This window comes from Dipodomys spectabilis, unplaced genomic scaffold, assembly GCF_019054845.1.
Source record: "Dipodomys spectabilis isolate Male_0828 unplaced genomic scaffold, ASM1905484v1 ptg000611l, whole genome shotgun sequence".
Classification (NCBI taxonomy): Eukaryota; Metazoa; Chordata; class Mammalia; order Rodentia; family Heteromyidae; genus Dipodomys; species Dipodomys spectabilis.
In genome coordinates, this window is record NW_024871288.1 from 271,794 (window position 1) to 298,541 (window position 26,748).

At 59.4% G+C, this 26,748-nt stretch overlaps 1 protein-coding gene across 1 annotated transcript in view; it reads left to right on the forward strand.

The window, feature by feature from the left end:
* Positions 1 to 26,748, forward strand: part of Mcc (MCC regulator of WNT signaling pathway) — a 90,926-nt gene that overhangs the window by 43,897 nt on the left and 20,281 nt on the right. Inside the window, exons 2-4 of the mRNA XM_042671331.1 lie at positions 9,821 to 9,934; positions 14,908 to 15,050; positions 19,888 to 20,030. Of these exons, the coding sequence (XP_042527265.1) occupies positions 9,821 to 9,934; positions 14,908 to 15,050; positions 19,888 to 20,030 (400 nt within the window). The remainder of the gene's footprint in view (positions 1 to 9,820; positions 9,935 to 14,907; positions 15,051 to 19,887; positions 20,031 to 26,748) is intronic.

Consider the following 26,748-nt stretch of genomic DNA (forward strand, 5'->3'; position numbering starts at 1 on the left):
AGGCATGGTAATAAGTAGGAGCCCCCGGAGAGCCGCGGGCACCCCCGGAGAGCCGCCAGGCCTTGAAAAATCAGGTCTTCAACAGCAGTGCGGGCCGGCTGTTTGCCTTGAGTGAGGGTTGGAGGGGCGCAGGGCTGTCGGTGTCAGGTTCTGGTTCTTACCGCTTTGGCGATGTTGGGCCGCGGCTCTACCTTCTGAACGGAGTCGGGAATGGTGAAGATGGGGGCGTGTGTACCCCAGGGTGCTCAGCACCCCTCTCTCCTCCCAGGTCAGTGTAGACAGAGCAGAGAATTCTGGTCATCGCTGCTTGATTGTGATCGTGGTCCTCTCTGGACTCTCCTCGTTTCCCCACAGGGCTGTCATGGTGGGGGTGGGGGTGCTGGGGGTGGGGTGGGGACCTGAACGCATCTCCAGGTGCGTGGCTGGCTGTGCAGACGTCTGGCCAGGACTCTGGCCTGGCCCCACGGCTTGCCATTGGGGCCGCTTGCGAGCACTCACTTTGGAACGGAACCCCTGGGGTTTGCACTCTGGGCCCAGGCGCTGTCCCTCAGCTCTTCAGCTCAAGGCGAGCGCTCTACCACTTGGACCACAGCACCACTTCCAGTTTTCTAGTGGTTAATTGGAGATAAGAGTCTCATGGACTTTCCTGCCCAGGCTGGCTTTGGACCGCGATCCTCAGATCTCAGCCTCCTGAGTAGCTGGGATGACAGGCTGAGCCGCCGGCGGGCTTCAGAGGCATTTCTGTTGGGAAGGTTTTATGTAGCTTTGGAGTCCTGCCTTCATGTATTTAGGTAGCTGTTTAGTTTTTAGTTAGTTCCAGGACTGGGGCTTGAACTCAGGACCTGGTGCTCCCACTTAGCTTTTTGCTCATCGCTGGTGCTCGGCCATCCTTTCAGTGTTTACTGGTCAGGTGGAGATCAGAGTCTCACGGACTTCTCTGTACCAGCTAAGCAACGCTCCGATCTCAGCCCCCTGCAAAGCTAGGATTACAGGCATGAGTCACCAGGGCCTAGCCAAGAAGTTCATCTATTTCATCTTTTGTTTTTCTTAAGTACTTAGAGAAGTCCAGCCAAAGTCATCTGAGTAGCACTAAAAATAATCCTCTTCTAAATACTTAATAGCACATTCTGAGACCGATGGTGTGTGGCTTGCACAAATAATGCTGCTCTGGCCCATGCAGCCATGCTTTGTCTGCAGTAGAACCAGGAAAACTGGAGAGGCAAATAGGGCCTTGGGCATGGTCTCTCGTCTGGGGTCTGGGGACGCACACAGGGTTTTGGGCATGGTCTCTCGTCTGGGGTCTGGGGACGCACACAGGGCTTTGGGAGTGGTCTCTCGTCTGAGGTCTGGGGATGCACACAGGGCCTTGGGCATGGTCTCTTGTCTGGGGTCTGGGGACGCACACAGGGCCTTGGGCATGGTCTCTTGTCCAGGGTCTGGGGACGCACACAGGGCTTTGGGAGTGGTCTCTTGTCTGGGGTCTGGGGACGCACACAGGGCCTTGGGAATGGTCTCTTGTCTGGGGCCTGGGGGAACTGCACCGAGCTGTCTTCAGTGGGTGAGATGTATTCATCTCCACATGAGAATGGAGGCTTTTAGGACATCGTAGCGTTCGTGTAATTTAATCTATTTGGCAAGCAAAAGCTCTGACTCTCCAAAATCACAAGTGGCTATTCCAGAAGATTCTCCAATAAATAGTAAACAGTGTATAAAATAGACTTGCGAAGGAGGATGCCAAAGAAGAACTTGCTTCCTTTTTCTGAAAGTTACAAAAATATTCAACCAGCTAAACTCACACATCCACGTATGCGTGCATCAGGGTTTTAATATTTCTGCTGGAAAGAGAAAATAATGGTTTTTTAAAAAGTTGAATTTCTAACGTAGTACAAATGTATATATATATAGAGAGAGAGAGACAGACAGACAGACAAGAAGGGCTGACGTTATGAGCGCTTCTCCTGTGAGTGAATTCCTGTTTAGTAGCTCACAAACTGGAGCATCATTGTTTCCGTTTCTATCATTTGGTCAGGCAGCTGGTCACCGCAGTGGCTGAGCGGGGTGGAAAGCAGCGAGGTTGAGGAGGGAAAGACCAGAAGTTTGGTCTCTGCGTTTTTGCATTCCTCTGCGCAGTAGCTTCCATAAACCCGAGTCCTGCCATATTTACTTTTCGTCATTAGATTTCCGAGCTAGAAACTTGGAATGTGTAAGGTTTATTAAACTGAAAGCACTGGAGATAGATGACGGATGGGAAGAGGAAACAAACAAGACGGAGGGATTGGGACAGAGAAGGGTAGATTCCCAAGCATGTGGGGGATGTGGGGAAGAACTGTATCCCCCTCTCCCCCAGCATGGAGCGGGGGCCCTAGGCCGGGGGAGGGGGGTGCCCCGGCCTTCCCAGCATCCTCTCAGCCCCTGGACGTGCGAAGGCAGGGTTGGGCCTGCCCGGCAGCACGTGAGTGAGCACCCGCAGCCCTGCCCGAGGGCCAGGCTTGAGCTGGGTCACCAGGCCACAGCTTGCGGCCATGGAGGGCAAGATGACAGGGCCGGGGTTTGAGCCCAGTCCAGCCCCTGTCTAGCCAGGACAAGCCCTGATGCGCCCTACCAGGGGTTACAGAGCTGGGCGCTGGCTCCTCGGGACGCTGCCATGTGGGGTGGAGGGGGGAAGCCAGCCCAGGCAGAGAGGCCCTCAAGATGCCATCTTTAACATAACAACCAAGAGAGGGCGAGCGGCCGGCGCGGCCCGACTGTACCATCTTAGATCTGCCAGTTTCCAAGAAGCAAAACGCAGCCACGGTGCACCCCCAAATGCACCCCCCCCCCGCCATCACGGGGCAGAGAGCCCCGCGCACTGGCCGGAAGGCCGCTCTGCCTCTCCCGGCATTGGCCCACCCAGCTGCCCGCCTGGCCCAGAGGATTAAAGCCTGGATTAAAGCCGCGCTGCTGCTCCTCCGTCATAATGATTCAGAACCATTCGCAGGGGTGGTGGAGCGCACGGGGCGAGGCACCGCAGGGCCCGGGCAGAAGATGAACGTGGCTGTCTAGGCACCCGAGGACGCTGGATTTATATTCTAAGCCTTCATGGACTTGCCAGGCCTCAGATCTGCAGAAGCAGGCCGTGTTCCTCGAGGCTCCGCGGCCTCGTGTGGGGCCCTGGTGGGCATTTCCTGACAGCGGGGCAGGGGCGGGTGGCGGTTCTGCTCTGCGTGAGGCCCGTGTGGATGCTCCGCTGAATTCCAGGAGCCGAGGCCCGGGTCAGAAAGACGCATCCATGTTGCCGAAAGACTTTCTGGAAGGCAGTGGGTGGAGATGAATGTCTGTGCCTGAGTCCGGAGCTCAGATCTTCGCAGTTCCCCCCCCCCCCGCGCCCCCCCCATCTTTGGGGAGGCTGGACCCCGCGCCCCAGGGCAGAAGGAAAAGAAAAGATACTCACTAAGAACTGCACAAAGAGCCCAGCTAGCGCCAGGCGCCGGTGGCTCACGCCTGGCATCCTGGCTGCTCAGGAGGCTGAGACTTGAGGATCGTGGTTTTTCTTTTTTTTTTTTTTTTGGGTCCGGTCGTGGGGCCTGAACTCTGGGCCTGGGCGCTGTCCCTCAGCTCTTCAGCTCAAGGCTAGCGCTCTACCACTTGAGCCACAGCGCCACTTCCGGCTTTTTTCTTTTTGCTTATGTGGTGCTGAGGAATCGAACCCAGGGCCTCTGGCATGCAAGGCAAGCGCTCTCCCACTGAGCCACCTTCCCAGCCTGAGGATCGTGGTTTGAAGCCAGCCCAGGCAGGAAAGGCCGTGAGACTCTGATCCCCAGCTAGCCGGCATCCATGAGCACCAAACCAGGACAGGAGGATGGAACTTGGCTCTTGGTGCCACAGGCAGAACTTGGGGTGAGGGGGCCCCCTTGTCGTGGAAGCATGAGTCTCGGCCTTGTTCCCCCCCATGACATCTCTCAGGAGTCTTCTTTCTCCCCTGGACACCCCTGTCTCCTCTCCCCCCCCTCCCCCCCTTGCGGCTCTGATGCCAAGCACCCTGCAGGGGAGCTGCAGGTGTCTGGGGGGCGGGGCTGGGTGAGCCACGCCCACCCTCCCTGCCTGGCCTAGCAGCAGGCAAAACCCGAGAGTCCCTGGGACGAGGCGGTGTGCCCTCGCTTTTGAATGCTGTCTTGTGCCTTTCCTGGGCCAGCCTGGACTCGGGTTCCCCATTTACACTTCCTGTGTAGCCGGGGCGACCGACGGGTGCACACTATCACCGCAGCTCCTCATGGGTTGAGATGGTGTTTCCACCACCTTTTTGTTCAGATTGAACTGGAACCACAGTCATCCCGAACTCTGACCCCCGAGTGGCTGAAGCGGAAGGCGTGAGCCGCTGGGCTCGCCTTGTTTATTATCAGCAGAGGTCAGCGGCGGGCGCTGCCGGCCCTCAGAGTTTCTGTCCTTGGTGGATGATGTCGCAAGCCCGCGCAAGCCCGCGTTGGGTAACGGTGCGCACCACGCTGCCACCACCCCGCTCCGCCCAGGGCTGCACCCACCACCCCGTCCAGAGACACTGGCCCGCGTTAATCATCAGCTCGCGCTGTGTGCCAGGGGCCAGGCGTCGGTCAGACACACAGTCCTTGGGGAGTGCGGAGACCTGTGGAGGAGCGAGGCCGGCAGGTGCAGTACGGAGGCCGCCCACGGGGCCGGGAAGTCTGTCTGGGGCAGCGGTGGAGGCTGTGCCGGGGGCGCTGAAGGAGGTCTGTGGGTGGAGGTCTGTGGCCACTGAAGGGCCGTGGTTGGATGGCTGCCTCTCTCCTTTCGTATCTGAACTGCCTTCACAGTGCTCACCCTGGCTGGGGCGGGAAAGAGTTAAAACCCCGTGGTGAGGGAGAGCAGAACCAAGGGGAGGTCAGCAGTTTCACTGGGCACCAGCGCCGTGGCCCACGCCTGCCACCCCGGCTCCTCGGGAGGTGGAGATCTGGAGGATGATGGTTTGAGGCCAGCCCAGGCAGTACAGCCTGGGAGACGCCATCTCTAACCGGGGAAAAGCTGCAGTGGAGGCGTGGCTCAAGCAGTAGAATGCCAGCTGAGCAACGAGCCGAGCGGGTGCAAGACCTTGAGTTCAAATCCTAGACCTGGCAGAAATAAAAGGAAGGAGAGAAGGCCGGGAAGAATCTACAAAGAGAACCTCGCGTGCCCGGCAGGTGCACGGCCCGCATCTGACCAGTCAGTCAAGCCCAGCAGGGCGCGTGGCTGGGTTGGCGGGCGGTGGGGTGTGCCCTGTGGGCTCAGGGCAGGAGCATGGGGCTGCCACGCGTGGAGGCTGCCCCCCGGAGTGAGCCTGCTGGAACCCGGCGCGTCTCCGGGCTGCAGGGATGATTCCGGAGGCGAAGGCTGCCTGCGGTGGTTCCCTGGGCCTCTCGCTTTTCTTACCTCTCAAACCCCGTCTCCAGGCCAGCCTGGACCTTGGCCTGCCTGCAAGACCGAAGCGCCAAGTGTAACCACCGAGCTCTGCCGTGTTTTGTTTTTTGTGGGTTTTGTTTTTGGGGGGGAGGGGGAGTCAGTGGTGGGACTTGAACCCAGGGCCTGGGCCCTGTTTCTGAACTCTCTCTGCTCAAGGTTAGCACACTTCCAGCTCCTTCTGATTTTCTGGTGGGTTTTTGTTGTTGTCGTTGTTGTTCTTGAGATAAGACTCTCACAGACTTTCCTGCCCAGGCTGGCTTTGAACCGTGATCCTCAGCTCTCAGCCTCCTGAGTGGCTGGGATGACAGGCGGGAGACCCACCTCTTATTGAAATGGACTCTCGCACCCTTTTTACCTGGGCTGGCTTTGAAGCACTGCTCTCCCCACCTCGGGAGAAGCATCCAGATGACAGGTGTCCGGGCGTGCACACGCCTGGCCTTTCCTGCGGTCCCAGTTCCGGATGCAGAAGACCTAGTATGAGCCACTCCCGAGAGCCCCATTCTCTACTTCCTGCCAGCAGCCAGTCTGGCAGTGTGGAGCTGACCGTCGGCCTCTGAGCCTTGTCCTCCAGCCTCAGCCTTCCTGAAGTCTCCCCCATGGGTGTTGATGGCTCATCTTTTAACTCGCGCTCTACCACTTGAGCCACGCCTCCACTTCCAGGTTCTTGGGTGGCTCATTGGAGAAGAGAATCCCATGGACTTCCTGCCTAGGCTGGCTTCACACTGAGATCCTCAGATCTCAGCTGGGATTATAGGCGTGAGCCACCAGTGCCCGGCACAGCGCACATTTTGCACTTGTGACATAGACAGCGGTTTGAATCCCACCTTCTGCCCCAGTTTCCCTAGAAAGAGGGTAGGGCAGGACGAGGTAAAAGGACTGGTGAGCTCTTACGGGCAGGGGCTGGCTTGTGAGGTCCTTTAGAGACAGACAGACGGACAGCACCCGTGTCCTGCGGTTGTCCTGGTTGATCAGGAACTTGGGGGAGAGGTGTCTGCAGAGCAGGGAACAGACATGTCCCTGCGTGCTGGAATAGAAAGGTAGTCTGGTGCTCTAGCATGCAGACGTAAAGGCCACAGAAGGAAAGGGGGAAGCCGAGGCTCTGCACACCTGCGTGTTCCTTTGTCGCTGTAGAAAAGCAGCAGGTGCCGGAAAGAAAGAAAAGCATTGGAATGAGGGCCATGCTGGCCAGACACAGGCTCAGGCCTGTCAGCCCAGCTCCTTGGGAGGCAGGGATCCACGTCTCAGGCCAGCCTGAGCACGAGAGACGCTCCCTCAGACTCTGGCTGGGTGTAGTGGTGCATGCCTGTCGCCCCTGCCACACAAGGAGGATTATGATCCGGAGAGGCCACGGCGCCACGCGAGACCCTATCCCTAAGACAGCCAACATCAAAAGGGGCCGGCAGGGTGGCTCAAGTGGGAGAGCTCCTGCCTAGGAAGGCTGAGGCCCTGAGTTCAAATCCCAGAGCTACCAAAATATAATTCCCCCCCCCCTCCCCCCCCCCCCCCCACACACACAGGAATTGCTTCTGCCATTGGAGAGCCGACGATGCCGTCCCAAATTAGACAAAGCAATCACTGCGTGGTTCACTATTTCCACTGGAGCCAGTTCTGTCTCAGTGGCTGTAGCTGGGTCTGTCCACTCCCAGAGGAAAGCCCTGCGTCCATCCGCAGTGGGTTGAGCACTGTCAGAGCCCGGGCAGGACAGGTCCTCGGGCCCAGCGGACGAGCATCCTCCTTAAAACAGTAGACTCCAAACATGGCCAGCTCCAGACGCCCGCAACTCCCGTAATCCTGACCGCCCAGGACGGGGAGAGCCAACGACCTGGGCTCAAAGCCAGCAGGTGACTCCCCACATTCTGCTCTCCCAGCTAGTCAGCAAAGTGCCGGATGTGGAGTGGCTCAGGTGGTAGAGCACCAGCCTTGAGTGACGAAGCCCCGATACCCGCATGCGCGCTCATCCACATGCACAGTATTCAGGACACATTTCAGGATGGTTGTCATGGCCGAGCCTGTGCTTGGGCACCGGGGGTCTGGAGGCCCGTGCCGCCCACCGCCCACCTGCAAGTGTACACGTGATCCGCGTGCATGCGCGTACTGGCACACGCACATGTGTGGTAAGCTGTGTACACGTGTGTGCGCGTACACACGCCCTCTAGACCCTCCTCACTTCCTTCCCAGAGACACCCACACGGATGGATGAGCCATCGCTGTGATACACTTAGGCCTTTCCTGACCCGGTTCATCGACTGCTCAGCCATTAAAGGCCCTGGGGTGTTCCTGAACGAGAAACTCAATGCCGGCTCGACTGGGTCGATGTAAACACTACAAGCAATGCACTTGTAGGCAGGGAGCCACGTGACTCTTGTTCCTGTAATTCGGTGGTGGGGGGGGGGGGGGTCCTGGCTTAGGGACCACATCCGTATTTAGTGTGCTGAAAAATTCATGACCCCTGATGAGCTTGGCTCTAATTATTTTATCTTCATCATCTCTAGTTCTTAGCCCCGTACTTACTTTCTCTGCATTTCTCTTCCCGCCAAACCCTTGTACAACCTTTTCTTTTTGTAAATAATGTCCTAACAAGAAAAAACATATGCCCGGCGTCGGTGGCTCACGCCCGTCATCCCAGCTACTCAGGAGGCTGAGATCTGAAGATCATGGTTTGAAGCCAGCCCAGCAGGAAAGTCCATGAGACTCTTAAGACTTTGAAATCCCACAGGATGGAAGACATGCAAAGTTTGGGGGGAAAAATGTCCTGCTAGAACACTGCAGTGTTAGTGCTGAGAACCGCACCCCAAACGTTGCATCTGAAAATCAGAATGACCACAGTCAGCCATCCGGGCCCCAGAGGGCCGTGTGGGCTGGCGGCTGGCGTTCTGTCCTGGCAGATTTCTGATCAGCCATCCATCTGTGGGCTTGCAGGTCCCACACAATTGAGGGAAAGCAATTGCTGGGAACCCCTGTGTCTCCCCAGGTCCTCCTCTGCCCCCCTCTCCTCCCCGCCAGCCTGCAGCCAGGGCCAGTTGACAGGAAAGAGTATTGTGTGTATACCCCAAACGCCACCAGTCCAGACCACGTCCAGTCCACCGGTCCAGACCACGTCCACTTCCGCTCGCTGCTTGCATGCCATCCTCCCTAGCAGAAGCTGTTGGAGGCTGGTCCCTGGTCCCCAGGGGCTGAGGAACTGAGCAGGGTCTGTGTTGTGGACTTCTGACTAGCCCTGCGAAGAGGATCAGTTAGCTCAGAAGCAGGGCACCGGTGGCTCACTCCGTCATCCTAGCTACTCAGAAGGCTGAGATCTGAGGATTGAGGTTCAAAGCCAGCCCAGGCAGGAAAGTCCATGAGACTCTGATCTCCAATAAACCACCAGAAAACCGGAAGTGGTGCTGTGGCTCAAGTGGTAGAGCGCTCGTCTTGAGCTGAAGAGCTGAGGGACGGCACCCAGGCCCAGAGTTCAAGACCCACGACGGACCAGGAAAAAAAAAAAAAAAGGAAAAGCAGTGTCCCTCTGGCTCCTACAGGCTGGGAGAGGACCCCAGCATGGGGACCTGGCCAAAACCCCAATGGCCCATACTGGAGGAGACAAGGACAAGGGGCACCCCCCTTTTCTGATTCGACCCCCCTTTTCTGATTCAGCCCCTGCTGTTTGTACACGTGGCAATTTTGGGGGGGTGCTGAACTGTGAAACCCAGAGCTGCCGTGTCCGTTCATCTGTCTCTCACAGAGAAGGGGTTTGGATGCTGCCTGTTCTACGCAGTGTTTGAAGAGGCTGGCGTTGAGACAGGGTCTCACTGAGGCCAGGCCGGCCTCAAACCCCCGTCCTCCTGCGTCTGCCTCCTCAGTGCTGGGGTGACAGGCGTGCACCTCAGCCCAGCACTCCGTGGACTGGCCAGCCCCACACCAGCTCTCCATCTCAGGGTCATTCAGAAGTTCCTGCTTCTCTCTTCCCTTCTCGAATTAGGTCCCGCTCTATACCCATGATGCTTTTCTGTCTGTTAGAAGTTGGGTGATGAAGCCCAAGAAGATGCGTGTTGTCCCCTGGGGTGGAGGTCTGCCATGCTCCCGGGCGCCCCCTGTGGGTGATGTTTTTCCCCCCTCTTGGTCTGGGCCTCAGCTCTTCAGCTCAAGGTGAGCGCTTTACCACTTTTGCCACAGCGCCACGTTCAGTTTTCTGGTGGTTCATTGGAGATCAGAGTCTCACGGCCTTTCCTGCCCGGGCTGGCTTTGAACTGTGATCCTCAGCTCTCAGCCTCCTGAGCAGCTAGGATGACAGGCGTGAGCCACCGGCACCTGGCTTTTTTTTTTTTAATAGGGTCACACCGATCATGGGGGGGGGAGCGAGGAAACACACCCCCGTCCGGCCGCCTCACCCCGTACTCCATCTCTGCCCCCACAGCTCCACCTGGCAGCCCTGGCGTCGCTCAAGAGCGACATAGAGGAACTGAACCGGCGGCTGCAGCAGACGGAGCGGGAGCGGGACCTCCTGGAAAAGAAATTGGCCAAGGCCCAGGTAAGGCCCCGGCTCTGCAAAGCCGGGGTTCGGTTTGGTTTCTCTCGTTTCCTCTTTGAAATAGAAGGGACGTAATAGATGCGAATGGCCACAAAACAACAATTCCAGCAGAAGGAGCGGTGTCTGCGGTCTGCTGTGGGTTAGCACGGGAGGACAGCCTCCCTCCTGCCCTGCCAGCGCCCCCTGGGGACCCCGGTCCCCTCCCAAAGGCCTGACCGTGAACTGCCACCCCGGGGGGGGGCTCCCTCCCCTTCCTCACTCCCCTTCTCCCTTCCCCCCTCTTCCTCCTGTCGCCGCGCGCTGCCTCCCATGCTTTATTTGCTTGGCTGCGTCTCACTCAGTGCGGTTTGAAGTGCTGAGATCCCCTTGCATTCTCTCCGTCCTATTTCGCGTGTTTTACTTCAGGGAATCTTTAAGGACACGGTCTTGGTTTCGGTCCCCTGGCCTTGCGCAAGGACTCCCGTCCTTCGTACAGTCCCGCCTCAGACCCTTTGTGTCCCTTCTCACGATTCTGCCTCTTCTCCATCTTCTGGGCTTCGGTTGTGTGATATTTTCCCCTCCCCTCCTGAGACTTCCGGCTTAATGTTCCTTTCTGGGCTGCATCTCCAGCTCCTCTCCTGCCCTTCGGAGTTTTCTGATTTTGAGTTACTGTCCGTTATGTCTTGCACCATGTCCTTAAAGCCTCCTGTGTGATCTGAAATAGTGAAGCTGTGTTTGGGACTCTTTTTTTGTGGCAGGTTTTCATGTTGCTCGGCTCTGTCCCTTTCTTTTTTTTTTTTTTTTGGTCGGTTGTGGGGCCTGAACTCTGGGCCTGGGCGCTGTCCCTCAGCTCTTCAGCTCAAGGTGAGCAATCTACCACTTGAGCTACAGCGCCACTTATGGTTTTTTCTTATGGGGTGCTGAGGAATCGAACCCAGGGCCTCGAGCATGCAAGGCACGTGCTCTACCACTGAGCCACCTTCCCAGCCTGGCTCTGTCCCTTTCTACAGCATTGGATGCAGCAGTTTTGTAATACTTTTCCTTGGACATTTGACAGGTTTGCAAAGGCTTTTTAAAAAAAAAAATTTTTTTTTTTTTTGGTCCTGGGGCTTGAACTTAGAGTCTGGGCACTGTCTCTGGGCTTCTTTTGCTCAAGGCTAACACTTGAGCCACAGCGCCACTTTAGGCTTTTTTTTTTTTTTTTTTTAATTTATTGATGACAAGAGTCTCACAGACTTTCCTGCCTGGGCTGGCTTTGAGCCTCGATCCTCAGATCTCAGCCTCCTGAGTAGCTAGGATGACAGGCGTGAGCCGCCAGCTCCCAACTTTCATACGGGTTGTTCATTTGCTTCCTCCTAATAAGGAGTAGCTAAGGCTTGGAGAGGTTAAGGTTTGGTATTTAGCACCAGATGAAATTCAAGACAAACACAACTTCCTCATATCTGAACAGTCTCTCCCCCAACCCCACCAGGCCGTACGCAGTCTGTGGTTGCAGGAAAAACCTAGGTGCTGATATTCGTGGCAGGCAGGACCTGCGATCACGCTCTGCTCTGTTGGCATCTGCCGGAGATTGAATTCTGGCTGAGTGGACACAATTACCCGGAGTGGGGGTGGGGGGAACAAACGGGCACCCCACAAGAGCACGTCACTTGAGACCGCCACTTAGCTCTGTTCAGCCGAGTGTGAGGCTTCTGTGTGGTTCAGGGGAAAGGGAAGCCTGACTGGCAGGCGTCGGTAGCGTTTCTGGAGGTTGCTCACGAGTTGGCTGAACAATTGAGTGGAACCATGTCCATTTCCTCTCTTCCTGCCGTCTTCTCCACCTGCTCTCCCTTGGTCCAGCAGGACTCAGGAGCCCGCGGGAGGTATTTCAGGACACAGTGAGAAGGGACACATCACTGGTATTCAGGAGGAGATCAGACCACAGGACGCTAGGAAGGGAGGATTGGGAACTCAGTTCTTTGAGGTCTAAACAGAAGTCAGGGTTTTCTAAATTATTTTTTAATGTTCGTGTTCTGTTACTCCATTTCCAGCAAATTAACTGAGACATTCCACACCTGCCGGTCTGTTTCCCCACAAAATGATCCTACACCTGGACTTCCATAGCTAACTCAGGAGGCTCGGATGCAAAGGATCCTGCTTTGAGGCTAGCCCTAGAAGGAAAAAGTCTGAGACCCTGTCTCCAAAATAACCAGTGGAAAAGCTGGGCTAGAGGTGTGGCTCAAGCGGTAGAGCGCCAGTTCAAACCTCAGTACCAGAAGAGCTGCACACACATACTGCCCCCCCCCCCCACCGCGGTAGAAATGACACCCTTTACCTCTGGAAGGGGGCGGTGGCGGGGGGGGGGGGTGTTCTTTGCTGAGACCCATGCTGGCCAGCGCAGCCTGGCGTTAGGCCTGGCCTGGCCCTTGTGGCAAGATAGGCTTCCCAGGGCCTGGAAAGCCAGGGTGGTGTCAGCCATGGTGTCACCAGGCTACCGTGTGTAACAGAGTGGCCTCCCACCGACAGGCCACTCCTGCTGGTGTGGCAAATGGCAGCAACCGTGCACATGGCGCTGTCTGCCCTTGGTGCCACCCAGGGTGACACCTTCCTGAGGTGGACGCTGGGTCCCAGTGGGAGCTGTTAACCACAGTGTTTCGTTGCCTCGTTGGCTCCTGCAGGCGAAGACATTTTCACTGTGATGATGTAGGAGCCACTGAGTTTCTCCATGAGCCAATGGGAGCCACTCTTGTTTCTCCCTAAGCCAATAGGAGCCACTGTTTCTCCATGAGCCAATGGGAGCCACTCTTGTTTCTCCCTAAGCCAATGGGAACCACCATGTTTCTCCATGAGCCAATGGGAGCCACTCGTGTTTCTCCATGAGCCAATGGGAGCCACTCTTGTTTCTCCATGAGCCAACGGGAGCCACCGTGTTTATGGGAGTTGCCCTCCCGGTGGGAGTCGTTCTGTTTTTCCCTTGCCAATTGGAATTCTTCTTCTACCTGAGCCAACAGCATGGTGGTTCTCAAGAGGGTTTTTGTTTGTTTTGTTTTGTTTTTTTTTGTCAATTATGGGGTTTGGACTTGGGGCCTGGACATTGCCCGTGAGTCTTCCCATTCAAGGCGAGCGCTCTACCACTTTGAGCCACAGCACCACTTCAGTTTTCTGGTGGTTCATTGGAGATGAGAGTCTCAGGGACTTTCCTTCCTGGGCTGGCTTCAAACCATAATCTTCAGATCTCAGCCCCGAGTAGCTAGGATGAGAACCCGGCGCCGGGTTCTCAGAGGGTTTAGCGGATGTTTACCATCAGCGCTTCCACATCGCTTAGGTTGGGTCTGTGATTTGCGTGGATGAGTGATGGGTGCAGTGTAGAGTCAGGTGACCCCGAGCAGTGTGGTCTCAGCCATTCCCACATCTGTGTCTAGAGAATGATTCCCCTGCGTTCTCCTCTTTCCTGGGACTAGAATCCCAGAGCACCTTTCTGTCCTCTCCTCCCTACCTTGCCCCCAAACTTTGGTCCGTGTTTCTTTTCGCCAAGTCTGGATTCCTGGTGACTTGGATGGTGAGCAGTGGAGGGGAGGGGCGGCGGTGGCCGGGGCGCTGCTGGGGTGTACGCCCAGCCTCTTGAGTTATGGCATCCCTGGCTGTACCTTGGCCACTGGCGGGCAGAGGGCTGAGGAGCCACAGCCCACCCTTTCTCAGCCTGCCACCGGATCTCACCGGGCGGTACCCGCAGGCCTCAGCGTGAAGAAGATGAAATTCAAATGTCTCAGCTGGATGGGGAAATTAATCAGGGCTGAATGTGACCGGGGGACACCAGCTGCCCCGCAGGTCCCTCCCTGGGGAGCATTCTGTTATGCAGATGGGGCCGGCAGCCGGTGACTGGTGGGGTGTGGGACGGGTGGGGGGGAGGGGAGGTGCACGGGTTCCTGAGGGAGAGGGGGGCCGCTCTCCCCCTCCATCACTGTCTCCCCGGAGCAGCCCCACGGCTGAACCATACGGGGCGATTATTCTTTTTATAACACTTCCGGAGGCCCCTGGAGCTCAGGCAAAGGGCAGCCGCCCGTTCCCGCCTTGTGGGAGTTTGGAGTCCCAGGAGAGGAGGACACAGAACCCCAGAGACCCCAGTTGGGCTGCACCTTGTTAGGTCATCTGGTTGGGAAGCAGCCCAAACCGTCCCCAGCAAGCATTGAACTAGGGAAGGAAGCAGTGGATGGTGAGAAGATGCCAGGAGCCGCCAAGAAAGGAGTCCAGAGAGGCCTTCAAGGCCATGGTCAGGCCGCCTTGGGTTTATTTACTTCCTCCCAGTGCCCGTGGCGCACGCCTGTCACCCCAGCTGCTCAGGAGGCTGAGATCTGAGGATTCCAGCTGGAAGCCAGCCCAGGCAGGAAAGTCCCTGAGACTGATCTCCAGTTAACCACCAAAATCCAGAAGTGGAGCTGTGGCTCTAGTAGTAGAATGCTAGCCTTCATCAAAGCAGCTCAGGGACAGCGTGGAGGCCCCGAGTTCAAGGCCAGGACTGACATCGAAAAGGGAAACATACAGCTTCTCACATGGTGAGCCAGTGGACCCCGGGCCTGGGCCAGCGCAGGGCATGGGCACAGTTCTAGAAGGGCCGGCCTCCCAGCCTCCTCCCGGCCGCCGGCTGTGCTGTGTCCCGCGGGGCCGGCCGGGAGGTGTGGGGGCTGGAGGCCGCGGAGGCCGGGAGGTGTGGGGGCTGGAGGCCGCTGAGGCCGGGAGGTGTGGGGGCTGGAGGCCGCGGAGGCCGGGAGGTGTGGAGGCCGTGGAGGCCGGGAGGTGTGGAGGCCGCGGAGGCCGGGAGGTGTGGGGGCTGGAGGCCGCGGAGGCCGGGAGGTGTGGGGGCTGGAGGCCGCGGAGGCCGGGAGGTGTGGGGGCTGGAGGCCGCGGAGGCCGCGCCCCAGCCCCGTCCCGTTCTGGCCGGGAGGTGTCGTCGGCTGGAGGCCGTGGAGGCCGCGGAGGCCGCGCCCCAGCCCCAGCCCCGTCCCCTCCCGCCGCAGTGTGAGCGCTCGCACCTCATGAGAGAGCACGAGGACGCCCAGGAGCGGACGGCCCTGCGCTACGAGGAGCGCGTCACGGAGCTGCACAGCATCATCGCCGAGCTCAACAAGAAGATCGACCGCCTGCAGAGCGCCACCATCAGGTACCGGCCTCCCGGCCCTGGGCCCGGCCACGCCCCGGCCACGCCCCCAGGACAGGCCACGCCCCCGGCCCGGCCACGCCCTGGCCGGGCCACGCCCCCGGTCCCTGCCACGCCCCCGGCCCCAGCCCCTCCCCCCCCCCCCCCCCGCCCTGGCCCAGCCCGCCCCAGGCTACGCCCCGGCCACGCCCCCACCCCAGGACCGGGCACTCCCCCGGCCACGCCCCCCGGCCCCGGCCACGCCCCACCCCCGGCCCCAGCCACGCCCCCGGCCCCGCCCCAGGACCAGCCACGCCCCCGGCCCCAGCCACGCCCCCGGCCCCGGCCACGCCCCCGGCCCGCCCCAGGACCGGCCACGCCCCCGCCCGCTCCGCTGCCTGAGCACCCTGCCCCCACTCTGCCCCGTCACCGCTTCCTCTTTGCCTTTGTCTTCTGTTCTGACTCTGGCCTGCTGAGCCCGTGGACTGGTGGCTGTGGCCTCGGACGGGCTGGTCACCCCGGTGCTGAGCCCGTGGACTGGTGGCCGTGGCCTCGGACGGGCTGGTCACCCCGGTGCCGAGCCCGTGGACTGGTGGGGCGTGGCCTTGGATGGGCTGGTCACCCCGGTGCTGAGCCTGTGGACTGGTGGCCGTGGCCTCGGACGGGCGCAGATGCGCCTGTGAGTTCCAAGCCAGCCGGGCACGGTGGCTCACCTGTCACCCTGGCTCCTCAGGAGGCTGAGGTCTGAGTTCCAGGTCTAGTGCTGGCACCAAAAGCGGGTCCTGAGCAGAGCACCCTGTGTCCCAGAGACACGCAGGCCTCCGCAGTCGCTCGCTCGTCCTCCCGGCCTCCCCACGGAGCTGTGCAGAGATTCACCGCGCGGCTCACAGCCCCGCATTATGGAGGCTTCTAGATAATCCTGGTGTGTGAGCGGATCAGGAGTGACTCATCCTCTTGGCAGACTCAGGCAGGGCGGGATGGGTCCACGGGTCCACCCTCACCGCTCACACAAGTGGGGCTTAGAAAGCAGCTTCACCAGGCGGGGCCGGGGTCGGCCGGGAATAGCTGCGCCCTGACTTGATCTGCTTTCCACAAAAGTGGGGAGCCGAGTTCTTCAGTGGTCAGCCTGGTGTCTCGGCGCCGGGGGCTTCGCTGGCAGGGCGTTTGCCGAGCCCCAGCCCCAGCCGGGGAGGGGTGCGCGTGGCTGGGGGGACACTCGGGACATCTTGAGAGGGGTGGTGGGCACCCACTTCTGCAGAAAGGGCGTCTCCCGCAGGGCTGGCAGAGAGCATCACTGACCGGGCCTGAGGCAGCGGCTCTCACAGAAGCCGGGGGAGGAGGAGGCTGGGTTCCAACTCTGAGGGTCACCCTAATGATGGGGTGCGCTGCAGGGCGCCTGTGATCTGGCCCGAATCGTGGAAAAGTTTGCACCGAGCTGGGCCCACAGAGCCAGCTCCGTGGTCTAATTTAGAACCCCAAGGCTGCAGAGTCGCGCCCTGGTTTGCAGTGATTGCAGGTTGCGAACACATGAGCAGAGAGTTTCCAGCCCAAAGCAAGGCTGAGGCCGGTCCCAGGCAGCCGGCGGAGGACGCAGGCAAGTGTGTAATGTCCATTAAAACACACTGCACTTTTTCCCCCGTTTCCTGCTAGTACGAAGGCTTAGACTGAGGGCCTGGGCACTGTCCGTGACCGCTGGAGCTCCTCCACTTGAGCCACAGCTCCACTTCTGTTTTTTTGGGGGTAAACTGCACTAAGAGCTCCACCAGTTTCCCTGCCCGGGCTGGCTTTGAACCTCTGACCCTCAGCTCAGCCTCCTGAGTGGCTAAGATGCCAGGCGTGAGTCGCCCGGCAACTTCAGCACAGGAAATGACGGAATGGTGAGGATTCAAACAGGGCCGCGTGGGGCGATGGACATCAACCTGATCCCCAGCAGTTCCCAGCCCTGCCGGAGGCGCCCGCCCCTCCTCCTCCCAGGCAGCAATGACCTCATCCCAGACTGCAGGGCAGAGAGCCTGGCCGTCCAGGCCTCTCCTCTTCATCTTTCTGGCTACCGTCAGCAAATTCCACCCGGCCCAGAGGGATTTGTAGAAAATCCGGCCTGGAGAGGCACGGCTAAAGCTGCAGGGGCTGTGTAGAATTTTGTTCGTGTGTAGACGGTCGGCTCTGGAGCGCATGCGCCAACGAAGCGACGTGGAAAGCACTCTGCTCCACCACGGGCTCACCGACGGCCATCACTGGGTCCACACCTGGGGCTTTATAGCTTAGCATGGCCGCTTGGGGGACTGGTGCACGCGCACGCACACACGTGTGCGCACACACACATGTGCGCGCATGCACACACATGCACACAAATACACGTGTGTGCACGCGCACGTGCACACGTACACACGCACGCACACATGTGCACACACGCACACATACACACGTGCGCGCACGCACACACATGCACACAAACACACATGTGTGCACATGCACATACACATGTGCACACACGCACACATACACACGTGTGTGTACACGCGCACACATATGCTCATGCACACACATACGCACATACACACACGCACACACACTTTCCTTCTGCATCACCAGAGCTGGCCACGGCTTCGTTGTTGTCGTTTCTTTGTCTTGGTGGTGGTACTGACTTTGAACTTGGCCTCCCACGTGCTTGGCTGGCACTGGACGCTGAGCCACGCCGCCAGCTGAGTCTTTCGCTGCTCGTTGTGAGGATGGCTTTCCCCCCGCCCCCGCCCGCTCTAGGTTCCGGGCGTCGCGGCATCGCGGCATGGCAGGCGGTGTGCCGCAGGCCCCCGGAGACGGCCTCTCGGGCTTTTCTGCCCAGGCTGGCCCTGAACCAGTCTGTCCAGTCTCAGCGTTGCACACAGCTCAGGAAGCCAGGCCCGCACGGCCACACCCCTCCACGGGCTCCGACGGCTCTCCCAGACTCTTCTCCCCCCGGCTGGCCAAGGACACTTCCAAGCCTTGCCCCCTCCTCAAAAAAGAAAGCCGCTGTCACTCAGAAAGCGGCCCTGCCCGGGAGCCGCGGCCCGGGGGTTCACGGGCCCCAGAGCCTATTTCAGTCCCTCAGAATGATCAAAGCTGCTCTGTCGGCAAGCTGCTGAGCCCTCCCCCCAGCTGCGCTCCTTCGGCCCGTGGTGCTGGCCGCTATCTCAGTCCCCTTGCTCCTCACCAAGAAGTGCGGCTCATACCTCCGGGCCTTTGCACATGCTCCGCCTCTCCATGACCTACCAAAAAGCTACCTGTTTCCAGGTGCGCCGGGAGCGCTGGACACAGCCAGCACCTGGACTGCTCCCCGGATCTGCCTGTCCCCCCCCCCTTGCGTGTGACAGCAGCGTCCCTGCCCAGCTCCCCAGCATGCTCCCCAGTGTCTTCCCCACCCACCCTCCCTCCCCACCCCAGTGTCAGGTTCTCGCCAGAAGTATTTAAGTACAGAGCAGGCGGTCTGGCAGGAACGCTTAGGGTTTGGAGAGCTTCAGGCGGCCGTTGGGGGGATTTGTCAGTGTCCTTTACCCCTGGGAAACAGCGGCTCTGAAGCTGGTCGCGTTGGCCAAGCTACAGAAGCAATTCAGTCATACGCCGCAGTCAGCGAAGTCAGAGCGTGGGGCGCAGGCTCGAGGGAGAGCCAGGGGATCACTGAGCAGACAATTAGCCCCTGGACCCACGGGTGACCGCTGAGAGGGCGGGTTAATTGTCTTCTTTCCGGGGCCTCATCAGGGTGGATTTCTGCGGATGTCTAATAATTAACTTATCCGCAGAACATCCATCTATGCCTTTGGCCTTTACCATTCCCACGTTAATTCCTATGTTTCACAGCCGGGGGCTTCTGTCCATGGAGTCCTCCTGTTTTCCAGAGGGGTGTTTATATGAAAAGCAGGGACTAGGGCATAGAGCAGCTGTAGAGCCGAGGATGGTGGAGACATCTTCGCGTTTCTCCCACTTGGATTTGTACCCTCAGCCGCCCCTTTCCCAAGCCCAGTTGATGACTGCTGCCATCTTGATCTACCATGATGAACTCAATGCTACCGGGCACCAAGTAGCTCACGCCTATAATCCCAGCACCCCGGGAGACGGAGATCTGAGGATCATGGTTTGAAGCCAGCCCAGGCAGACAAATCAGTGAGACTCTTCTTCTCTCCAGTTAACCAGCAAAAAGCTGGGAGTTGAGCTTGTGGCTCAAGTGGTAGCATGCCAATCTTGAGTGAAAAAAACGAGAGAATGTGAGGTGCAGAGTTCAAGCTCCGTTACTAGCACAAATTTAAAAAAAAATTGGGAAGAAGTATCTTAGGATGTAACCTCCATTTCCCTGTGACCCTGTCCACGGACTCCACGGAGCATTGCCTCTGCTCCCAGCTCTTTGCAGGGAATTGAAGATAAGGATCACGCGGACTAATCCCGGCTGGCTTTGGACTGACGGTCTTGGATCTCCGACTCCCAAGTCGCCGGGGTTACAGGCGTGAGCTACCAGTGTCTGGATTTTTTCCCCCATCTTTTTCCTGCTCGTCCCCGTAGTTCTTTTCAACCTCAAAACTCGAGAAGATTGAGAAATCGAAATTCTTCAGGACATCTTTGAAGGGGAAAGGTTTCTAGTGGCAGAGATAAACCAGCCTTGTTCCCAAGCTGGGCCTGAGTTTATCTGGACACAGAAACAGCCTTTTACCATCCACACGTATAAACAGCCTTTCGCCGTGAATGGGGTGATTTGTTGGTCCAAAGCGATCGTGGTCTCTGTGGACCCAGTGAGAGATCTCTTTCCCCCAAATGTCCTTAACAGACACTGGTTCTCAGTGGATTCCTCTCACAGCCTCCTTTGTGGTGACTTTCCCTCCCCCCCTTTCCTCAGGGAGGAAGATGAGTACTCGGAATTGAGGTCGGAGCTCAGCCACAGCCAGCATGAGGTCAACGAGGACTCGCGAAGCTTGGACCAGGACCAGACCTCCGCCTCCATCCCCGAGAACCAGTCCACCATGGCCACTGCCGACGTGGGTGAGCACCCCCTCCCGCCCCCCGCCCAGCCCGCGCTTGGTTTCTGGGTTACAGAATGGAAGTTTAGCAACAGCCGGTGCCCTGAGGGAAGCCTCTGCTCCTGCTGGAGTTGGGGAGGAACTTAATTACTACCTTGCTGGTCCAAAGGGAACCAGGGAGCTGAATTAGCTTTCCCTACCCTGAGTTACACACGTGTCACCTCTGCTGGGAAACTCCAGACGCAGAGAACCACGTGATACAGGAGTGGCAGCGTGGACGCGCTTCCGTGCCGGCTGGGGGTTGGGATGCGTGGGGGGGGGGGGGGGCTGGGGGTACTCAGCGGCTGGCAGATAACAAACAGGAATCTGAAAATCACTCCAGCACGGTGGTCCCCAGTGACGAAGTGGGCGTGCAGAGTCCGTGGTAGGGAGGTTTGGTTTGGAAACAGTTGAGAAACAGACCCTTGGTGTTGGAGGCTCGAGAGGAGCAGCCAGTGGGAATGTCAGCACAGTGTGTCCCGTCTGGACGGTCAGAACCCACTGTAGGGCCGGGCGCCGGCGGCTCATGCCTGCATCCCAGCTACTCAGGAGGCTGAGACCTGAGGATCCCAGTTCAAAGCCAGCCTGGGCAGGAAAGTCCATGAGACTCTTCTCTCCAATGAACTACCAGCAAACTGGAAGTAGGGCGGTGGCTCCAGGGGTAGAGCACTGGCCTTGAGCTGCAGAGCTGAGGGACAGCGCCCAGGCCCAGAGTTCAAGCCCCACGACCAACCAAGAATAAAAACAAGGAGGGGCGGGCCGGCAGCAGCAGGCCGCCCTGTTTGATGGGGCTCGGTGGGCCCCATGTGGAGGCCGCCACCGGGGGTTCCCCGGGGTGGCAGTGGCCTCATTGGGAGCCACTGGCTTCCTGGGACGTGGAGAGAGGCCGAGCTCCAGGCTGGCCGGCTGGCAGTAACCTGGGCTCGGGTGGCCCCTGTGGTTGGAAGGGTCTGGAATCCCAGGGGGGAGCCACGGCAGGTAGGGGGACGGACAGGCGGCTGGGCGAAGGAGGGACGTGGACGGTTGTCACGGAACCCGAAGGCAGGGGAGGTAAGGTTTTCGCCTCTGGTCGCACAGCTCTGTGATCTCCGGCCTCGGTAAGGCTGCAAAGCAACGAGACTCCACCGGGACCCCAGGAAGACCTGCTCCAGGGGGTGGTGTGCGGCTGAGGTGCTGGGCGACCCCCCTGAGCACGGTCCGGGCCCCGCTCACCACACGAGAGTCTCTTCATCCAGAGACGGACGGAACCTCCTAGAAGGACTCAGTAATGAGGACGGGATGGGGTGAGGAGAGGAGGTTTCCGGTCTGTCCATCCGTAGTAAGAAAACTCAGGGATCAAGGCTGAGTTTGTATATGTGGGTGTGTGTGCATGCAGCCGTGTGTACGCAGGGGGTAGGTGTGCATGTATGTCACGTGTGCACACGTGTGTCTGTGGGAGGGGTAGGACTCGCAGGGAGGCCATTGCATAAATGTGGGTGGGTGAAATCATGGCTCAGACGAAGGCGGCGCCAGCAGAGACGTGGAAAAGCAGACGCATGGTGTACCCCGGGGGGCGCGTGGCGGGATTCGGTGGCTGGTGGGAGGCAGCCGTGGTGGCGGCGGGCGGCCGTGGCTTGCGCCAATATGGTGGCGGAAAAGCCGGGCGCTGGTGGCTCACACCTGTAATCCTAGCTACTGAGGAGGCTGAGATCTGAGGATGGCGGTTCAAAGCCAGCCCGGGCAGGAGAGACCGTGAGACTCCTATCTCCAATAAACCACCAGAAAACCGGAAGTGGCGCTGTAGCTCAAGTGGTAGAGCGCTCACCTTAAGCTGAAGAGCTGAGGGACAGCGCCCAGGCCCAGAGTTCAAGCCCCACGACCGACAAAAAAAACAAAAAATATGGTGGTGGGGAGGAAAGGACCCAGTCTCCACCCTTGCGCGTTGCTGCGCCTGGCCTGGGGTTGGGGGTGGGCGGGGGGGGGGGGGCGTCATGTCCTTGGCGGGGCCCAGCGGTGGTGGGGTCTCGAGGTGCCTGGGTGGGGGTCTTCAGAAGCCAGCGGGACTTGGGACGCCTCAGTGGAGACATCTGAGCTGGACAAAACCAGCGGGGAGGGCCGCGGGCTGTTGGCAGATGGCGAGGCGACACTAGTGGAAGGAGAGGAGAGTGGGGGGGGTGGAGGGGGGTGGAGGGGGGGCCGGAGGGGGGCAGTGGAGGCCGCGGCCTGTGCGCACACGTTGCAGGAGGTGGTGGGTGGCAGATGGCTTCTCTCAGCCTCGGGTCTGTGCACCTCCCCAGAAAAGACCAGAAACCCCTGTGTGTGCGTGCGTGCGTGCGTGCATGTGTGTGCGCGTGCATGCATGTGTGTGCACGTATACGTGCGTGCATGTGCGTGTGTGCGTGCATGCGTGTGTGTATGCATGCGTGTGCACGTGTATGTGCGTGTATGTGCGTGCGTGTGTGCATGTGTGTACGTGTGTGTGTGTGCGCGTGCGCGCGTGTGTGTGCACGTGTACGTGCGTGCATGTGTGTGAGTGTGTGTGCGTGTACGTGCGTGCACGCGTGTGCGTGTGTGCGCGTGTGCGCGTGTGTGCGTGCGTGTGCGTGTTTGTGCATGTGTGTGAGTGTGTGCGTGTGTGCGTGCATGTGTGTACGTGCGTGCGTGGGTGCATGTGTGTGCGTGTGTGTGCGTGTGTATGCGTGTGTGTGCGTGTTTGTGCGTGCATGTGTGTATGTGCGTGCGTGTGTGCATGTGTGTATGTGTGTGCGTGCGTGTGCGTGTTTGTGCATGTGCACCCATGCGGGTGCCTGCCTCTGCTGCTCTGTCATTGCCCACTTCCTCTCCTCCTCACGTTACACTGGCGTGTTCCGTGACGTGCTCGTCTGCGTGACTGGCTGTCCCGCTCACCGAGCTCCATTAGGCAGCAGTGTGTGCTTGATTTCTTCATCTCCTGGTAGTTCTCCAGAGCCTCTCCCAAGGTCTGTCCTGAGGCCAGTGTTCAAGACTCCTGTTGGCAGGGAGAGGAAGGGAGGCGGGGAGGGAGGGAGGGAGGGAGGGGATGAAGGCAGGGAGGGAGGGAGGGAGGGAGGGAGGGCGGGTGGAAGCAAGGAAGCAGCCAGTCAGTAGGACTGGGGGGAGGGCCTGGGCTCCGTGCTCAGCCGCCGGGCAGCTCTGCTAAGGGGGATGGAGGTCGGCAGTGCCCAGGCCCCGAGTTCAAGCCCCGTGATTGACCTACAGCAAGCAGCAGCAGCCTGACAGCCGGATGAGAGCTGGAGTCCTCCTTGACACGAGTGTGGGGGGGGGGCCTGGGAGTGGGCGCAGCCCCCCCCCAGCTCCTTGGAGAATGTGGCCAGGCGGTCAGCGGCTGAGCAGCCGCAGGGTCCCGTGATGCCACGGGAACAGCTATAAATCCCAGCAGTCTGTAAGCAGGAACAATTCATCTTTTGCGGGGTTTGCACTCAGGACCTCGCTCTTGCTAGGCAGGGGCTGTGCTGCTGAGCTTTGGGGTACGGTGGCCATCGAAGGCCCCCTCTCCCCCCCGCAGCGTGGGTGCGAGCCCCGGGCAGCGCCCGGAGGGCCATGCGTGCGCCCCGGTGAGCGGGATGTTTGATGACCACGCGTGTACCGGCCTCGCCCAGCCCCGTCCAGGTCCTCATCAGACCCGGGCAGCGCCGTCCCGTGTGAGACCGAGCCCCGCGCTGGGGCCCCTGGTCTTGGTGTGCGTCGGTCCCCCGGGTCTCCTCTGCCCTTCTTCCTGGCTTTGTGCGGACTCCAGCTGCCGGTGCCTTTGGTGTGCGGGCCGGGGAGGCGTTGGGGGTGACCCCCCACGCGCCTGCGGCTCTCGGCGCGTTCCGCCCAGTGGATCGGTACAGAAGCGGGATCTGCCGCAGGGATCGCGGCCTGGTCACTGCACGAGCGAGCGCCTTCCGTGACCTTGCCCAGAGGGGGAAGGGACGAAGCCAGCCAGGCCAGCGCAGGTCGCAGCGCGTCTGTGTGAGGAGTCGCCCGGCGTGTCCACACTCTCGGCCTCAGTTTGCAGAGCAGATGTGCGGTGCCTGTGGCGTGGGTCCGTGGGGGCTTTCTTGGGGTAATGGGGCCCTGAGCAGAACGGCCTCCGTGTCGTCACCACGTCCACCCATGCGGTGGGGGATGGCGGCCTGCTCCTCTTTGGACCCCGATTCTGGGAGGAAGGAGCAGTGTCTCCCCTCATCCCTCCTCCGCTCCCCAGGCTCTGGGGCCTCCCGTGCACGCCGTGCCGGGGAGTGGGGGGGTCCCCTCGGCAGACCCGGCCAGCGGGCCCGCAGCCAGGACGCCCACATGAGGAGAGGCCGGGCTGTGTAGATGACCCACGCACCTCACTCCAGCCAACAGCTTGCTGGGGAAGCGCTGTCCGGCACCAGGCAGGCGTGCTGCTCACAGCGCAGCGCGAGCACGTGCTGCCCTGGCGAGGCCGCTGTGCCCGGCCTGGTGCAGGGCATGCGACCCCCTGTGCCCAAACCCCCGCGCACCGCCAGGAGCCTGCCGCCCTCCACAGCCTCTGGGTTTTCCCGTCGGTTTGGTTTGGTTTGGTATTTTGCCAGTCCTGGGGTTTGAACCCAGGGCCTGGACCCCATCCACAAGCTGCTTTTTTCTCCAGGCTAGTGCCATACCGCTTGAGCCATGTCTCTACTTCTGGATTTTTGTGGTTAATTAGCGTTAAGAGCCTCATGGGTCTCCTGCCCTGGCTGTCTTCAAACTGTGATTCTCAGATCTCAGCCTCCTGAGTAGCTTGGATTACAGGCGTGAGCGACACCTGTGTTTTTCTCATTTGTCGTCTTAAACATCTAATCAAGTTTCACTAATACAACTTTCGCCAACCGCCTGTAATCCTAGCCACTCCGCAGTCTGAGATCTGAGTATCTTGGATCAAAGCCAGCTCCTGGCAGACAAATCTGAGACTCTTAGTCTCCAAAACAGCCAGAAATGGGAGGCAGGCTCAAGTGGTATAATGCCCAGCCTTGAGAGAGAGTGCCAGACGAGGGTGTGAGGCTCCCGAGTTCAAGTCCCGGTATTGCCACAAAAATAAATACTAAAAAGACTTAAACTGTTCTGTCTTGGAGAAGATCCAAGTCCTTTCTTGCAGGAAACGCAGAGAGAGATAACAAACACCCAAGTCAGATCAGATAGTGATAATGGCGGGGGAGAAAAATACAGGCTCCTGCGCGGGGCGTGGGCAGAGGGCACCGCCCCCGGGTGGGCGGAGCTCGGTGCAGAGATGGCATCGGCCCAGCGGGGCTGGCCGGGGACGGGGTCAGCGGAGGAGACGCGGCAGGGCACACAGGAGCGCGCCGGGGCCGAGGGCAGCCGCAGAGCTCAGGCGCCGAGCTTCCGGATTCCCCCAGGGGCTGGACAGGTCGCCCGCGTCCAGGCCGTGCGCCCACGGACCGGGAGTGGATTGTTCTGGGGCGGGCCGGGCACCGGCGGGTCATAAAAGCTCGCCAGGAAACGGCACGCGGGCACCCCAGGATCGAGGTCCGGAACCCTGGTCATGCGGAGTTCTGCAGGCTCGGGTAAGGAGAGTGGGGGCCTGGACGGGAGCAGGCAGGGGGAGGTGGCCGCGGTGGGCGGCTGCATCACAGCAGGGTTGGATGTGGAAGGCCATCTGTCTAAACCGGAGGACGTCGTGCTTGATTCCTGGTGACCGGAGTTACAGGCCGGCTGGGGTGCAGTTCTCCAAGATGGATCCTCAAGGTGCGAGTTTGAGCCCGAGGTGGAAAAACGGGAGAGCACTGTCTGGGCCGGAAGCCTCAGGCTGGTTTTCTCCCTGCATTCTGGAAATGTGGCTGGGAATGACGCGGGGTTGATGAAATCAACCTGGGAAATCCTGTACTCCACGGACGGGGCGCTGTGGCTCACGCCTGTAATCCCACCTCCTCAGGAGGCTGGGGCTCAAAGATCACAGGTCGCAGCCAGCCCAGGCAGGAAAGCCCACCGGACTCTTACCTCCAGTGAACCAGCAAAAAGCTAAAAGAGGCGCTGTGGCTCAAGTGGTAGAGCACCAGCCCTAAGTAAAGCCAAGCCAGAGTGTTGGGCTCTGTGTTCAATCCTCAGAAAACAGAGCCTTGCTCTCAGAGCGCTAAGGCTGTGTTGGATAAGAAGGGAGCCCGGGCGATCCTCGCTTCCCGGGGAGAAGGCTTCGGGCTGGACAGAGCTTCCAGGCCTGCAGGATCATAGCGGCAGGCCTGTAGAGCGAACCCAACAGAGCGGTTTCAGGAATTTGTGTTGGATTTCAAAGGACCCCCCCCCCCCCAACAAAGCTATCTTCTGGGCGCGCCCGAGCGCGTTGCATTCCATCCATGACTCTGCCTTCTCTGGCCCCTGGCAGTGAGTGAGCCTGGGAAGCCTAGCTCAGCGTCCTAGAATTGCCCACGAGATGTGTGCACAAAGAGCAGCGTGGAATTGGTTTGAAACTGGATCCTGATAGAAGGAACTGGATGAACTGGCAAATATGGTACTTAGTTGGCACATGGGACAGGAATGGTCTCTTACGGCTTCTGTTGTGAGGTGTTTTTTTAATGGGTTTCATTGGTTCTATTTTTGTGTATGTGTATAATGTACTTTGACCTCACTCATATACACTGGGTGTGTGTGTGTACACGTGCACCAGATGGCTTTTTTTTGCTCAAGGCTGGTGCTCTTCCACTTGAGCCACACACACCTCCACTTCTGGCTTTTTGCTGGTT